The sequence below is a fragment of the Eublepharis macularius genome, chromosome 7 (genome assembly GCF_028583425.1).
Source record: "Eublepharis macularius isolate TG4126 chromosome 7, MPM_Emac_v1.0, whole genome shotgun sequence".
NCBI classification, from domain to species: domain Eukaryota; kingdom Metazoa; phylum Chordata; class Lepidosauria; order Squamata; family Eublepharidae; genus Eublepharis; species Eublepharis macularius.
Genome location: NC_072796.1, coordinates 66,814,773 through 66,832,864, shown reverse-complemented (window position 1 = coordinate 66,832,864; position 18,092 = coordinate 66,814,773). Strand labels below are relative to the sequence as shown.

Sequence of the window (18,092 nt, the reverse complement as noted above, 5' to 3'; positions counted from 1 at the left end):
TTTTAGTTGGGGGGGGGGGGTTAGTTGGTTTTGTAGTATAATAGCATAGTACCTGAGCTTCACGAAGGTGTTTGAATAAAGCGAAGCGTGTTGATGCCGAAAACTGATGAAGTGAATTTTGAAATGTAACATTTATTAAAGAGATTTTTTAAAAGAAAAGATTGTAATGCAATATATAAAGTGAAACATGGTCTTTGTAGACCACATTGGTGATTTCCCCCTCAGGTGCTCGGATCACCAGGCTGCTGGGTGAGCTCACTCTGGAGCAGGCCATGTAGAACTGCCCATGTCAGAAGCACTCTTCCCTCAAGTCAATTCTTGCCACTTTCAGTGTCTGCCCCTGGGATTTGTTCATTGTCATAGCCAGGGCTTTTTTTCTGGGAAAAGAGGTGGTGGAACTCAGTGGGTTTCCCTCAGAGAAAATGGTCACATGGCTGGGAGCCCCGCCCCCTGATCTCCAGACAGAGGGGAGTTTAGATTGCCCTCCGTGCCGCTGGAGTGGCACGGAGGGCAATCTAAACTCCCCAATGTCTGGAGATCAGGGGGCGGGGCCCCCAGCCATGTGACCAATTTCAAGAGGTTCCGGAACTCTGTTCCCCCGCGTTCCAGCTGAAAAAAAGGCCTGGTCATAGCAAAGCAGGCCTTGAGGGGGAACTGCAGTCTCTTGAATTTGAAGGGATTTTATGGGTGGTATGAACACCAACTCCCCCCCCCAAGCACTGCTGGTGAACAATGTGGCCTCGATGATGTTCCTGTGGAGGACTTTCACTTGTAGACTGGTACCATTGCAGAGTTCGGGTAGGTTGAGGTTCTGGAGCAGCATCACTGGAGCCCCCACTTTGAGGAGAAGCTTGTGGGCTGGGAAGCCAGGAGGATTGAGCGTGTTGAGGAACTCCATGGAGTAGTGGACAGCGTCATCCATTTGTACCACTGAGTCCACAGATCTGTACTCCATTTCTGCCCCTTCGAGGCAGTTAAGTTGTGTTTCATTAATGATGGCAGCCTTGTTGTTCTTGGGGGTCAGAATGGCATGCTTGCACAGCCAGTCCATGAACTTCTCCGTGATAGCAGCGATATCAGGGTATATGTTAGATCTGCTAGGGTCATCACTACTGTGCCCAGACCTGCAGGGATGGTCACCGTTCCTTGGACTCAAGATACTCTCCGTCCCCTATTTTAGTAGGAGTTCAGAGAATTCCCCAGCAGACACCTCACCTCTCAAGTGTGGATCCTCATGTTCTTTCTTAGTGAGTTTCCTGATGAGGGGCCACAAATACGACGCCCGACACACACGGTAACCTTGTCAGCTCAAGTTCCTCTTGGGACTAATGGCAGTATCTGCCAGAAGTCTCCAGCCAGCAGCACGGTGACTCCCCCCATCACTCGTTGCCCCTGACATCTTTGAGGGTTATGGTCAGTGCCTCAAAACACGCCTTGTGTGCCATAGTGCTCTCATCCCAAACAATGAGCTTACAGTTCCGCAACACTTGGGCCATGTTGCTTTGTTCTGAGATGCTGAACAGGGGTGTTTCTGCATGGATAAGGTTAAGAGGCAGCTTGAAGGTAGTGAAGGCTCATCTGCCATGCCTGAGTGAGCCTTGACCTTCCATGGAAGTGAGCGCCTCCCTATTCATCTTCCAGGATTGCTTTGCTCATAGAGAGAGAGACTGCCACTCCGTGCACCTTGGGGTGATGTTGCTGGTACTTGGTGCTCCTCAAGGTTACAGGTTCTACACTTTTGATACATGGGAGATGTATTTTTTTTTCTATCTCCCTCTTCAGAATGTTTTAGTCCTGTTGCTAGAATGCTGTTGTTTAATGTAAGAATGTATATAAATACCCATTCCCAAGAGCAAATATCCCATAATGACAAATCATCTAATATTCTCTTTCAAAGTACTGGCTTCTACAACTGCTTTCATTAAGTTAGCAATAAATCATGGGACACAAAACGGAGCTTGGGGAGAGGTGGACTGGCAACACATTGCAAAGGGAAAGTTTTATTTTAAAAAAATTATACCGTGCACATATTATTGTCTGCAACAAGCAGCTCACGTCATGAGTATTCTCAACAACCAGAAATGTGGCAAATAGTCAGTTTTGAGGCAAAAGAAGACAATGTCTGAAAATGCATGGAACAATACGCATTGCTTTTAAGGTCTCATTGGGCAAGCAAATAGATACTGACATGGATCCAAAGGTACTAGAAAGCACTTCTGCTCACAGAAAATACTGTCTTACACCCCATGCTAGACTGTTGTGTGGAAAAGTAAACCAAATCCAAGGACATGCTAGTGCAACAAGTTGTGCACGGTGTTGCCCAACATCTTGTTCTATGAAGACAGGAAAAATGCTATAGAACCTATAACACTATGCAAGCTTTGCACATGCTCTTGCACAAGTATTTGTGGTTCATCACAAGCTGCTATTTTACTTCCACTTAGGAGTTGGATTTTGGAGAGGTGAGGTGAGGAGCCAGCCCAATGTATTCTTGTGTAGAAACAATTTTTTTAAAAACCTCAATATTGACCATTTCTAAACATTCTGCATTTGTTTCCTGGCAATATTCTTCATCTTCATTAATCCCATCTCCCAAGAGCTGAGGGTAAAATTCACTATGCTAAGCCTTTTTCATATTAATAAACTTCCTTCCTTTTTTGATTAATCAAACTTACCCTCATGAAACCCTTTCCTCATGTATACTTTTATTAATGATATACTCTGTCAGTTCACTTAGAATCTCCTGTCTTTAACCAAGATGATAAAATGTTTGCATAATAATATAACAAATATAAAAGACGAGCCCAGGATATAGTGATGCATTATTCCCTGGTTAAAAATAAGTGTCAGAACTAATGGAGATGCAAACCTTTTTACAAAGAACAGAACTAGAGAAGAGTTTGGGAGAATGTTTGTCTCCCTGCCAGAAAAGCTGCATGTAATGATGATGCCAACTTTATCTGAAGCTAAAATATGCCAAAATGTATGCTTTCCCAAATGATAGTGACTAAAAGCAAGACTATCAGCCCTTTACTAATCAAAAAAACAAACAAACTCCCTTATCCTTGTTCTTTTTCAGCTCTTCTTTATCCTACTCTTTCCTCTCCCAATGACATCACAAAGAAACAAAATCCCAGCCTAGAAACTCTTCATGGAATGATTTCATTTTTTCCCTCCTGTAATATCTCACTTGGGGCCCAGCACTCTGAAATTTCGTTTTTAATTTAAAGATAGCACACTGTGGGGAGGAGGGGGGAATGCTCCCAATTAATTTTTCTCCGCCCTTCCTGAACTTATTTTTATAGCAGTCTTTATGCTGCTATTGCTGCTAATCCTAGTTACAGACAATAACTCACCCACCATCTGCAGTGAAGCTATTTGCATCACAATTTTTTTAAAAGTCTTTGGAAACTTACGTTAAAGTACAAATTATTTCAGGAATTCTGTTTCTCTTGACTCTCCTCTCTTTTTAGCTTGGCACACTTCAAGCTAAACCATACAGATCTTCATCTGGTGTAAATCATTCTTGACCCAATGACCTTAATGGAGCTGTGTTGATTTATGCCAGATGAGATTTCTAGACTAAGAACTGGAACTTGTTTTGATTAAAAAGTTGAGAGTATTGCAGAGAGTTAGAATAGGCAGTCCTAGCCTATTAGAAATATTGACTAAAAGAACTGTTTCATTCTGCTGACTCTCGTTAGCCTTAGAAGATGTACTTAGCAGCGAACCATTAAGCCCATAAAACTATTGTGGTGCAAGCACAGGCAGCTAATGGCACAGAAGGGCACGTCAGGTCACGATTATTATACGCAATATTTTAAAAGCCTATTATAGTAGCTCTTGAATCTATGTCTAGTTTTTTGGGGGGTAAGATATACCACGATGAACCCATGGGAAGGACTGATTTTAAAAAGGGATCTCAAACTTAAAGCAAATGGAAAAGGCAGGAACTTTTCACCCTGCACTGCTGTAAAGCTGATGCCTTATAAAAACACTTTCATGAATGCTAAGTAGAGTTTCTCACTCCTGTGCCCCACTGCCCAGGTAAGTCAAACCCAAGAGAACACTTCACTAAATGGCTAGAATGACTCCCTCACCAAAGCAGGTTTTCTCCGAGTCACATACAAGACCAATGAGGGATAAGGCAACTCACTGGGGAGAAAGCCCTGAAAAACACAGGTGTAACTCAAGCTTGCAAATGGTGCACGGCCTTTACATATGATTTAAAAGTAATGACATAAAGAGATGATACCAGAAAGTCTTTTTTCCCCTTCAGCTCAAAGCCTAGGAATCTAGACCAGGATTGTGGTAAAGTTGTATTAAGAATTTTTAGCTGTCTTCTACCTTTAAGTGCTCCTTAAAAAACCAATCTGTACTAAAAATGTAAGTTGAAAAGTTAAAGCTGTCTGACTTGTCTGTTTCAATAGGATTTTATGACTATGTAAAGGCAAAAGGCATTGAGGAAAATAACTTTGGTTTCCCTCTGAATTTAAACTCTAAAATCTTGGGTGAAATTTCAGAAACGAGGCAAAAAGTGTCTTTCTCAGATTTAAATTCCCATAAATAAACTGGGAAGGAACATCCACAAGGTTCCTGCAAAAAGTAAATCAAAAGGCTGAATGTGAATATGCAAGGAATGGACTGTGGAACCTAAAGCCTTTTTCCCTTTTGTATTTGATTTATGTATCTAACATGTATCAATAAGTTCTCTTCCTTCCATATTTATCCCACATAGCGAATAAGCTGTGATTAGTTGAGGTGCATAGGCAAACTTATACTAAAGAAAGCGTATATATGCTAAACAGTGAGCAAGCTGTCAGGCATCACCTGTTTCCAGTATGTTAAGATTTTCTAACGTAAGTACAAATGTGAAAAAATACTCATACAACCCAACTTTCAAATGTTCAGCATACACTCAAGATTATAAATATCAATTCTGCTTTACAGCCACTGTACAAAGAATGACTTTTTGGTTATACTGTAAATACCAGACTGAATCCTATAATTTCATGCTACATTTTGTACCAGAAGGAGAGTCCTTACATTGGAAGAACAGTGTACAAGAATGGAATAAAATGGTAACATCCAAGCAAATGCAATTTGCATACAGAAGCAGGGCAAGAGTGACCACAGCTGTGCTTGCAGCCTGAGAAAGGAGTAGAGCAGGAGCAGGGGATCTTGTACTCTTTTACAGGTTTTCTGTATTCACTCTGTGTGTGTGTGTGTAAAGTGCTGTCAAGCTGCAGTCAACTTATGGCAACCCCTGCTGGGGTTTTCAAGGCAAGAGACTAACAGGTGGTTTGTTATTGCCTGCCTCTGCATAGCAACCCTGGACTTCCTTAGTGGTCTCACTAATCGGGGCTGAACCTGCCTTAGCTTGAGATCTGCCAAGCCTGTTGGCTACCAGGTACTGACAATGCCGGTTTCTTTGGTGGATACTGTTTGCATCAATGGATGTGGAAGTCCCTCCCAGTCATCAAGTTGCTGGTGCCAGGTGCTTCTAGCCTTCCTTAGTGATTACAACAGACCCTCACCATTCATAGGGGATCTGTTCCTAGATCATAAAGAATGGCAAAATCTGCTAACAGTGGGAATCTGCTGCCTTCCAGCAGATAAACAACCACATTTCCAGCAAAATGAAATTATATAATTATTACAAGGATGGTGTGGTGGTATTTAAAAATGGTGAGAAACAGCATCACATGGTTGGACTGCAGATAGAAAATACGTTAAATCACAAATGGAAAAGCATCTTCCTGCTTCTGATGGCTTTGCATGAATGACATTTAGTTTCTGTTCGGCCTCTAAATCTTTGATTGAGCTGATCAGCATCTTAAAATGGAACATGTTCCTAGAATGTCATTGCCTTCTAGGATTTTATTGACATTTCTTTTGTAAATGAGTGAAGTTGTAGATCCAAAATTTGATTTTGGTGTAATGGCTCAATTCCTGTAGTTTCGCAAGATTGTTGGCATGGTCTGTCTTTGGGTTGACTTGTAGGAACATTTTTTTATGTTGTGATTTTGCTACCAAATGAAACTTGTACCTGATTTTGTATCATTTGTAATAATCACAGAAACATGCTCGCTTTCTGAATGTTCTGACATGCTTTAAGAATGCAATTCAATCACCTTTGAAAACTTTTACAGGCAAATTTATTGAGGGTATGTGAGAATTCTCAAAATTACTTCTTTGTGCCAATATGAAATGTAATTGCACTGCAAGTTATCAGGTAGTCATTTTGTTTCTAAGCCTGAAGATCAACAGTCTGTTTCAGGCGTGTTCTGTAGCTTTTTAAAAATCTTGGCTGAATTCATGTTATTTAAATAACTAGCACATTGGTTAAGTGGTTTGGCTGTTAATCAGTACTCTACTGGTTTGAATCCCACTACTGCCATGAGCTCAGTAGGTGGCCTTGGGTAAGCTACTCCTCTCAGCCCCAACTCCCCAGCTGTATTGTGGGGATAATAATAACACTAACTTGTTCACCACTCTGGGTGAGGCACTAATCGTCTAGAAGAGTGATATATAAGTGAAGTTATTATTATTATTAAAAAAATATTCGAATTATATACCGCCCTTCAGGACAACTTAACACTCACTCAGAGTTGTTTACAAAGTATGTTGTTATTATCACCACTGCAACACACAGGGACACAAGGCCTTGTGAAGCCCAAGATAAAAAGGTATAGGAAATATCAGATAATTTAATTGTGACTAGAAACATTAAAGTGCAAGTGCAAAAAGCTACAATTCCAAATTTATGCTAAACGTTTCCTATATACAATATTGTTACAGTACTAATATTTTTTACACAATGAAGTAAAAGAGCCCCAAATAGTTCTCCCAAACTTGTACAACTTCCTCAGGGAGAGTACAAAATTCAATACAATGTTACATCAGGAACCAATGCAGTTCATACAGTAGTCAGTCTTTGTCAGTTCATTTACAGTGTTATTTCTTTCCTAGGCAGAAGCCTATATTGTATATAGGAAACTTTAGCATAAATTTGGAATTGTAGCTTTTTACACTTGCACTTTAATGTTTCTAGTCACTATTAATTTATCGAATATTTCCTATACCTTTTTGTCTTGGGCTTCACAGGACCTTGTGTCCCTGTGTGTTGCAGTTTGTTAGTGAAACCCATCCCTCCATTTGTAGTTCTGGTTATTATCACCACAACAAAATACCCTGTGAGGTGGGTGGGGATGAGAGAGCTCCAAGAAGCTGTGACTGACCCAAGGTCACCCAGTTAGCTTCAACTGGAGGAGTAAGGAAACAAACCCAGTTCTCCAGATTAGATTCCCAGCACTCTTAACCACTACACCAAACTGGCTCTCTAGAGTTCTCTGGAGTTTCTTGAGACCTTGCCACTCTTCCTTTCTGCTCTCTCACTCTGTCTTGTTGTTTAGTTCTATATCTTGGTCTGGAGCATTCAATCAGCTTACTTTAATCTTCTATAATTCCTGTATTCCACTAATGTGTACTAAATTTACAAACCAAGAGTGAATAGTTGAGATCTATTTAAAGATCAAGCATAATTAATTTGCATTAAGTGATTCTCAGTATTCACTTTTGCTTAAGAATGGAAGTACCTTGCTGGATCAGCAAAAAACTGACCTAGTCCAGCATTTGTGAGAATCTCTGTAAGCAGCAGCAACAGTCTATGTCTACCAAAAATGAGCCAATAAACCATCTTCAGTCTTATGCACACCAACTAATGTAAGCAACAACCATGTGCAAAGTGGCCAAATAGAGCAATTGTTCAGGTTTTGACTATATATGTGTGTGTGTTATTTGCCGTCAAGTCGCCTCAGACCTATGGCAACCCTATGAATGAAAGACCTCCAAAATATTCTATCATTAACAGACTGCTCAGATCTTGCAAACTGGATGACGTGGCATCTTTTATTGAGTCAAACCATCTCATTTAAGGGTCTTCCTCTTTTCCTACTGCTTTCTACTTTTCCTAGCATTATTGACTTTTCCAGAGAATCTTGTCTTCTCATAATATGACCAAAGTAAGATAGCCTCAGTTTGGTCATTTTAGCTTCTAGGGAGAATTCAGGCTTGATTTGATCTAGAACCCACTTGTTTGTCTTTTTGGCTGTCCATGATATCCGCAAAACTCTCCTCCAGCACTATATTTCAAATGAATCCATTTTCTTCCTGTCAGCGTTCTTCACCATACAACTTTCACATCCATACATTGTAATGGGGAATGCCATAGTTGAACAATTTCTTCATTGTCAACTTTAAAACTCCTCAGTAGTCATTACTTTTGTCTTCTTGATGTTCAGATGTAATCCTGCTTTAGTGCTTTCTCCTTTCTCTTTCATCAGTTTCAAGTCTTCACTATTTTCTGCCAGAAAGGGTGTCATCTGCATATCTCAAATTGTTAATGTTCCTTCCACAAATTTCCCCCCCGACTTCTTCTAGATCTAATCAAGCTTTTCTTATTATATGCTCTGTATAAAGGTTGAACAGATAGAGAGATAATATGCATCCTTGTCTGACACCCTTGCCAACTGGAAACCATTCTCTTTCCCCATATTCTGCCCTAACAGTAGCTTTTCATTGTCCTACTCTATTTTACAGCCTCCAAAAGCCAGTTATGTAAATACTAACTTCTCCATTTAATATACTTAATATTTGGTAATATTAAGTTTTTTTCAAGTGAAACAGCAACTGAAAGGCAGTCTTTGACTTGCTTCTCCTGTTTGCACAAGACAGATGCTGTAGCTACAATACAGCTACACACAAATTTGGCTATTAAACAAATGCATTATTTAGGGAGCATACAGTGATTTTATTGAACTATTAATCAATCTTATTTGCTTAAGATACCACAAAGGATATACTTTAAAAGAAAACCCCTTCATATTCTTCTATGTGCTTGAACAAGTATTGGGCTCTTGAAAATTCATTCAACTTAGGAGCTTGGCTTGAATCAGCTTGGTTTTCACTCTGGGCCTTTGATTTACCATCCTGCAGCTTAACCACTGTAAAGAATTTGGAATAAGCCCAATTCTGTTTGGCTTTAGCATTCCTAACAAATCCAGTAATCATTTGCTTTTAATTACCACTCATTTCAACCACTTGGATACCCTGTTCAACTTTGCAGCTTTATCAATGTAAGAAGCTTCAAGGCAACGCTTCTTCATAAATGTCTAATTATTTTTAGCTAGTTTTTATATTTTAAAATATAATAATAAAGAGGAAGTGAAACAAGCCTTGCCAGACAAATTCTGTACAACACACTTGATTCACTTCAGCAGTGATTTCCTCATGCAACTTACCACTTGACCATAAAAGCTTTAAAAAACAAGTTGATTTAACGTCTCTTGTTTATGCACAGTATTCCATTCCCAAAAGAGTTTGAGACTAGTGGTTTTAAACTCAATTTAGCATATAAGCTCATTTTTCAGCTACTTCCCTATGGGCCAGCAATTAGAAAAGGAAAAAAGTTCAAAGAAGCAAGGTTATAACTAGACATGGGAGCGAACCAAAAAAATGTAATGAATCAGTGGTTCGCGGTTCAGTGCCAACGATGATTCCAAGCTCGCGAACTGCAACGAACATTTCCTGTTACCAAACCGGTTCACGGTTCATTGGGTGCGGAACGGCTCCCGTGGCACTTACAGAGCCCATATTCCTGGGGAGTCTTTTGCAGCCTCTCCTACAGCCATCACCCAAGTATGGACAAGATTGCAAAAGGGATCTTGGAGTTATACCCTCTCCAATCCAAGGCCCCCAGGAAACTCCCACTTGACACAATTAGAGCCACCGGTTGACATTGGCCCAGTGTACAGAAGGTGGGTGTTGATAGCGGCTGCCAGGCCGCCGGACCTCAACCACCTTCCTGCCTTCGCGGAAAGGACACGTGACTGGTCATGGGTCCCATTCCCCCCATGCACAGAGAGGACAGCAGGTACACATGGATAGGAGTGCACCGTGCAGCTCAAACCTGTCAAGCTCAGCAAAAGCTTCTGAGCTGTCCCTCGGGGTCCAAAGCGGTGGCAGCAGACAGCACCCAACTTCCTGCCTTCGTGGAAAGGGTGGGAGGGACCCATTCCCCCCTGCTCAGAGGGGACACCAGGTGCCATGGAAGGGGGGGGGGGTACCGTACGGTGCCACTCTCACATCAGCAACAGCAGCAGAGCTGTTCCTCATGCCAAAAAAGCAGCATCAGCTGGCAGCACCACACCTTCCTGCCTTCGTGGAAAGGACGGGATGGGAAAGACAGGAGAGGTTGGGAAGCATCTGAGCAGATCCAGAGAGGGAGAGGTGTGAAGAGGAAATAGGAACGTGTCTGGGAGAGGAGGGCAAAGGGTCACCAGCCATGGAAGCAGCCCCGTGAACTGAGGGAGGCTTGAGCCCACTGTGGATGAGCTGGGCTGGCTACAACCCCAGGGTGGCTCAGAGCACGGGTAGGTTCAGGTCCACGGGAGGGTGCCCCAGTAGGTTGAGGTTCACCTTGATGAACGTCAACATGTCCACCAGGTCCTGGTGCAGACGTGCGCGGCGGGGACGGAGGAGGTCTCCCAGGTGGGAGAACACCCGCTCGCTCTGCACGCTGGTGGGAGGGCAGAACAGGATGTTTGTTGCCACGATGGACAGGTCCGGCCATCAGTCAGATTTCCGCGCCCAATACTGCAATGAGTTAGCATGGGGGAGCTCAGTGGGCTCAGAAAGGTACTCACGCACCATGGCCCCCGCCAAGTCATCCACTGAGAGGGACGCACTCGCCGCACAGCGGCCAACCACGCAGCCCACCGAGGAGGCCGAGAGATCGAATGTGTCCATTGGGGTGGCTTTTCCCTGGCGTGGTTCTCTTCCCACCTCCTCCCCCTCCTCCACCGCCTGCCCCTCACCGCTGCCTGGTTCCTTCTCTCCTGCCCTCTGTCTCTGGAAATGGAGCACCGCTCTGCAGAGCTCCTTTTTCCAGTGCTGCATCTGACCCGCCTGCATAGCGATGCTGCCCTTGATGCGGGAGTCACAGAGGGAGGCCAGTTGGTATGGTGCCTCACAACATAGAGGATGCAGGCATTCAGCGACGTAGGCCTGGATCCTCCGGACAAAGTCCCGGACTCTGGTGAGCAGCTCTTGCCCTTGCTGGAGCTCCTGGGCCAGAAACTGGTCTAGGCCATGGATCAGAGGGAGGACCTGACCCAGGCTGGCCTGGTAGGAGCACAAGAGTTCAGTGGCATCCTTGAAGGGTTTCAGGATCCGGGACATCTGGGCAAGGACTCTCCAGTCCATGGAGCTGAGGCTCAACTCCTCTCCCCTCCTCAGCACATCCGAAGAGGACAGGATGTCTTCCAACGCGCCCTTCTGCTCCACCAGACGACATATCATGTCATAGGTGGAATTCCAGTGGGTGGGCAGGTCCTGGAAGAGTTGGTGCTCGGGATCCTCTGCCTCCCCCTGCCTCTGGAATAGCTCGCGGGAAAAGTTTATGCTGCAGGAGAAATGGGAAGCGATGTGATGGCAGCTGTCCAGCAGACTGCACGTCCACAAGGTTCCCTCGTCCCAGCTGTCCCTCGGCTTGCTCCGCAGCCCGAGCACGTCCCCCATCACTAGGTACAGCTTGTGCGCCATGCACACCAGGCCCGGGAGGGATGCCTCTTTCAGGGCTGCCAACATGTTGGCTCCCGCATCCATGACCACGAAGCCACGGACAAACCCTTCCACCCCAGACGTCCACTCCCTCAGAGCTGCCTTGACGGTGGCGGCGATGTTCTTCCCGGTGTGGACCTCGTCCATCCCCTGGGCATGAAGAAGAACCGCCCTGTAGCCTGGTGTCAAGCTGGGCACCTTTTTACGGCTGCCAGATCTTGGCCTGGCGAGGCGGAGGTCCTCTGGTTGCCACCAGTGGGCAGTGATGGCAAGGTACCCGTGATGGCAGCCGCTCCACAGGTTGGCCGTGAAGTGCACTGTTCTGCCTTGGGCGGCCAACAGGTCTCTGCGCACCATGTCTCGCACTGCCTTGTACAGGGCAGGCATGACTCGACGCCCAACGGTGCACCGTGACGGCATGGAGAACTATGGGACAAAGTGCTGGAGCAGCAGTTGGAAGCCCACGTTCTCCATGACCGATAGGGGGAAGCCCTGCAGGGCAATCGTCTGAGCCACCACACGAACGCCTACCTCCAGAGCCCTTGACCTCACCCTTTTCAGCGGAGCCACCCCTGAGCCCAATGGAACAATTTCCCCCAGGGAGGCCTGCCTGATGCTTCTGCTCCCACCAGCCGCACCCTCGAGGCAAGGCTTCTTGCTCGGGGTGCATTCCGGAGACCCTCCCATCAATCCCAGATCAGATGAGCTGGTGGCCCTCAGTCTCACCCCGACGGACGTTATGCTGGCCGAGGACAGAGACCACAGGCTCGGGTGGTCCCTCTTCAGGTGCCGAGTCAGGGCCGTCAATGACAGGTGCTTCGGGTCATTGCCCCTGCGCACCAGGCCCTCACACACACAGCACTGCACCACGCAGGGGTCAGTAGGAAGGGACCGAAAGTGCCTCCAAACATTGAGGTTGAACCGTGGCCCACTAACGGTTCCAGAGGAGGGAGGATGAAGGGTTGCTGCTGGATGTGCCACGGAGCTGGCAATGGAAGATGGAGTGATGGGTAGACTGCAGGCAGGGTCAGCACCACCGGTAGTTTGGGGATGGGGACAGGCTGGATGTTTCCTCGAACCCCAACCATTCCTCCAAGGATCCCTTGGCCTCCTCCTGTCTGTGTTTGGCTGTCAGAGCTGCCTATCGGGGTTTGCAGGGATGAGATTGGAGTGCCCGTGGCTACTGGACACCCCTTCCCCCTCCCTCCCCTGGGTGTCTTCTCCCAACTTGTAACCGCTTTGCAGCTCCGTGGTTGGAAGGAAGACCTGCCGATCAAGCTAAGCTGGGCTTCCATTCGGGTTTCCAGGGCGACAGAAGGAGCGCAGACAGAGTTCCAGCATTCCCCCGGCTCCGTTGCCAGGGGAATTGATTGCTGGCGCCTGACTGTCTGGCTTCCTGAACCGCGGCCCAACGCACCAAACAAGGCTTTTACCGACCGCTGGTTCGTTGGCCATGGCCGATAATGAACCGCCAGATCGTGATTGCCATTTTTGTGGGTTTTTTGAAGTTCGTAATGCGGTTCGTGCCCATCTCTAGTTATAACCTTGCAATTCTAAGTTTGCATGGTCTCGAATTATATCAACTGAAGAAAACATTTCCACCCTCCAACTAGGTAAAACATTTCAGCTTTCCACATGACTAGTATGGATCTGTTTCTCAGGAGTTGTTCGTTTTTTAATTCACAGCTGCTACAGGAAGGCTGCAAAACTGGAACAGAAGTTGTGGTGGAGGGAAAGGAAGTGTGCAAGTGCTCTTTCTTGCAGGTCATTTTTACTCACAAAATTGCCCTCTCTCAGGTGCTTCTCCCTGTTGAGGAAAAGATACAAATGCCCACATACTTTGTCCTCCCGAGGCAAAAACAGTTTGGAGGGATCAAATTTTGAAAAAGAGCCTATAGGGAAAGAGGTAAGCATCTTCTCTCCTTTGTGATCTTCCAGTCCCATTGCACCTTCCCACAACCGTCCTGAATGATGATTTTAAACCCCCTCTTGGAAAAAATACATAGTCATACTTCAACAGTAGTGCTTTCTTCTGGTGCAAGCAGCTACCAACTGACACAAGAAGCCATCATGAGCAGAATGGATTCTCAGTCCAAAGCTTCATGATCAAGGCTGACTGATCTTTGATGGAAAGAGAATGTTGAGTTAGATGGATGAAGCTCTTACCCAGCAGAGTATATTCATGCTTTTTCATGAAAATGCAACACTTCTATCATTTGGCTTGGGTTTTTTATTTTTGGCATAAATGTAAAATAATATATGCTTGTTTTGTTTTATTATTGTTACTGTGGAAGGGTGTGCTATAGATGTTTTACATACATAACATATGTATTCCTTGTTTTAAAAATTCTGTTTAAAATTTGCACTGCTATCCATCACAGAAATATGATTATTTCTCAACCTCAACCCATGGAACCGTTTCTTTGTACCCAACCTGATGTGAAATCAGTGATAATCTTCAAACAGTGAAGAGCTCTAAGACAGAAGTAACCACAAAGCATTCTGTCTGGAATTAATTGATGACAACTAAAGTCTCCAATGTGGTTCCAATCGCTATGTGCATTCCTTTGAGATGTCATCAGAAAAGATGTAGGCACAGCCCCACTGCAAAACAGCTATACTGTATTTTCACTGTCAAATTACAGTTAGGTCACTGAGATACTGAGCTTTCACTGATGAAAGCTTTTGAGGTTCTCTCCAAGCTGAGAAAGACCATCCTTTGTCTCTTCATCCACCTCCCCACCTCTCATATGCAGTATCTGCATTCAGGCCCTTGATCGTGCATGATTTGCTGGTAGACTTGTTTTTCAGTTTCTTCTCAGCTTTTTTTTCTTTCTTTTTGCTCTTTACTGCTGGACTGCCATCATTCTACATTCCCAAATGTAACTGTTTTCCCCATGGTAGTTCTTCCCCTAACTTCTAAATAGCATTTGCTCTGTTCAGAGTTACATAACCAAAGCCTATTTTGTACCCAGCAAATCTGTAACTTCCAGAAAGTGGTATCCTCAGGGAATGTAGAGTAACAGAAACGAAAAAAGGGAACATTAGTAGAGCAGTGATTGCATTCAACTTAAGAGTATGTCAGAACCATTTGCAAACCTGTTTGGACAGAACAGGTGTCATCTCAGTCATACAGGGGCTGATTCTCTTGGCTTTTATTATTTTCAACCATGGCTATTGGTCATGACACAGGTTTAGAAGGTAGTTCTTAACTCATCCTATGATGAGAACCACAGGCCTAGCTTGCCAATTAACTCTGAGGACTATATGATCTCCTCCTCCTAGAGCTAATTTCATTTTCATGCCTGGGAAATTCTGAGTTAGGGATTCTCAATTTGACCTACAATGCACTAATCAGATACAAATTTGAAATAAGGTAACTGTTTGTATAATAAACAGAACAAAAGGGTCTTAAAGATAAATGAAGCCAGGATCTTCCAAACCCAGATCCTAATAGGAAAATCTACATTAGAAGCAGAGAGCAGAGAGCTAGACATAATTAATGTCATTTGTATAACAAATTCATTAATATGGACAAGCAACCATTGGTGAGCATTGTGAAACTGGTAGCAGGAAGAGGAAAGACAATTTTATCCTTGAAAAATATTAATTTCTGAATGCTGCAAAAGTTTTAAAAGTAAATGAAGAGAGTCTCTTTGTTCGTGCTTATCAGAATATTAATGAAATGATGTCACTGCCTTGACGTTAAACTGCTCCTGCCTGTTCCACAGATATTTTTTATTTATTTTACAAAATAATACCCTGCCTTTCTGCCCTCAGAAGGACCACCAAGGCAGCTAATGTATTAAAAAAATTAAAAGCAACAGCATTAAAACAATTAAAACCAGAGCATACAAAACATACAAAAACATAAAAAGAAGCAAACATTGGGCATGGAAGAGGGATCACTGAGAAAACATCGGCAACAGAAGGGGCAGATGAATCTCTCTAGGGTGAGAGTTCCAGATTTTGGGTGCAAGAAAGCATCTGTGTTGCCTAATCTCAAAAGGCAGGGGCACTTGAAGATGTCCATAATGGTGAGGAAGGTTCATAAGGAAGTAGGCAGTCCTTCAGGTATGTTGATCCCAAACCATATACTGCTTTAAAGGTCAACACCACTACCTTGAATTGTGCTCAGAATCAGACTGGGAGCCAGTGTAGATCACTCAAAAGTGGAGTGATACGGTCCCTGTCAGTCAACATCCTAGCTGCAGCATTCTGCACTAATTGAAGTTTCTGAACAGTTCTCAAGGGCAGCCCCACATACAGCCCATTGCTGTATCCTAATCTAGATGGAACAAGGACATGCACTACAGTGACCATACATAAAAACAAGATTATAGCAAAACATAAAACAGGAACACAGCCCATCAGGTTACTGATCAGCTGCAACAGCTTCCAAGCATTCAAGAAAAAACAGATTATTCTACACTACTGTCAAAAATATTCCAAATGCATGAAACTTTGAAAAGGGAAAAAGGATGGGAGTTTTTTCCCTCTGGAATATGGAACAAGAAGAATGTGATATTACTGAATGTTTACTAATTTAGCATTAACTGTAGTGCCAACAAGAAGAAAGTGTAGCTTGTCCATGCTGTCCCCAGACCTGGAAAATGAAGTGCTGCTTGGAAGGACAACAGCTGTTGTATCTTGAAGGAATGGTGCCCACCACAGTTAGAAGAGCAGTTTGCTGATCAGAAACTGGGAGGGAGTAATGCAGGCACTGGGATATGGGCTGGAAAGAACAGCAGTGACATGGACTGCATCTTGAAAGGAAGCAACAGGACTGTGTGAAAGTAATAAGGAAAACATTTGTGACATAGGCTGAAGCCCTTAGCCTTGTAAAGATTTTTTGCAGAAATTATTTTCCTTTAAATACATAGATACTTTATCTGTTTGCCTTGGAACTGAAATATTTACATACCTTGGCATTTTGTAAAGGAGGCTGGTAGCTAGATGGACGATAATACATCCTCTGAGCAGGATCAGTATGAATGTCTCCAAGAAACAGCTCTTCTACTAAGTGGTCTAAGTTATAGTGAAGGTACTGCTTTTCTACACGGATCAGCTGAAGTTCATGCATGGCAAAATTCAAAGCTCTGATGCATTCATAGCCATTTTCTTCTCTCCATATATCATAGCTCACATTCGGCTCCCAAGGTTTGTCTTCCGGTATAAATCCAGGGCATGTGCAATTCACCAACTGACTTAGTCTTCCAGCCACTGCCTCACTGTGACAGATGATCTGTATGTTGTGCAGCTGGTAATCGGCTTCAGTCCCTCCTCGAATGATCCATGATGCTTGGCGAAGGCGAACTTTACCACGGATAACTAAAGTATATATTGGGTTTGTGCAGCGGTTACCTCCATAATAAAACTGGTAGGCTTTGAATGTATTGTTGTGGTAGAATCTGTATGATCTTGTGATGAATTCTGGGCCAGACCGAACTTCACAACTGTAGCCAAATGGGAAATTGGGGGGGAGGGGGGCGGAGATTTAGTAAAGTGCAAAAATTATAGCATATCAAAGCCAAAGTTAGTATGACTGTTAGTATTACCACCACTAACTCAACATCATCTCATACCATGATTTTAACTTTAAGAAAACAGCTCTCTTACAGCTTTCTAGAGGAAGCTGTGATGATCACAAACATGTGGCTTTAAAAGGGGAATTAGACAGATGCATGCCTGTCAGTATCTGCTAGTCTTAACAGAAAGGGGGCTTCCCTATCCAGAGGCAGTAAATGTCTGAATTTCAGTCCCAAGAGGCAAGGTGAGGGGCCTCTATGTCCTGTTGTTGGTTCTCCAGGCCAACTGGTTAAGCACAGTGTGAAAGAGGATACTGGACTAGATAGACCACTAGTCTGATAAAGTAGGGCTCTTATGTTTTTATGCACAGCACAATTTCTTTAAAAGGCAACATCTTGAGCAAATGTTCGTTATTTGTTTCTCTAATTGTAAGTTGTGTTCACTTTTCTTGTTTGTTTTTTTTTAGAACCTTATCCTAAATTGGGGGGTTCCACACCTTTCCCCTGAACTTTTCATTGATATCAGTAAAGGATATGTGTGAAGATTACTGCTTACTTTCTACTCCCATTCATTTTGGTGGTGGTTTTGCCTGAAAAAGGATTACAGGACTGTGCTTGAAGAGATCCTTATATCGATGGTTGTTGGGGGTTTTCCGGGCTGTATTGCCGTGGTCTTGGCATTGTAGTTCCTGACGTTTCGCCAGCAGCTGTGGCTGGCATCTTCAGAGGTGTAGCACCAAAAGACAGAGATCTCTCAGTGTCACAGTGTGGAAAAGATGTAGGTCATTTGTATCTACTCAGGAGGGGTGGGGTTGAGCTGAGTCATTCTGTAAGAGTTTCCCAGGGTGTGGAATGCTAATGGCGGGAGGCTTCACTGTAACCTGAGGAGGTTCTTTTGCATATGGATTGGTGCTTGATGTGCTAATCTTCTCTGCAGGGCTA

General features: G+C 43.9%; 1 protein-coding gene across 1 annotated transcript in view; it reads right to left on the bottom strand.

Moving 5' to 3' along the window:
- The window catches only part of APCDD1 (APC down-regulated 1), a 41,851-nt gene that overhangs the window by 11,024 nt on the left and 12,735 nt on the right, over window positions 1-18,092 (bottom strand). The window contains exon 3 of the mRNA XM_054984682.1: window positions 16,547-17,078. Within this exon, the coding sequence (XP_054840657.1) occupies window positions 16,547-17,078 (532 nt within the window). The remainder of the gene's footprint in view (window positions 1-16,546; window positions 17,079-18,092) is intronic.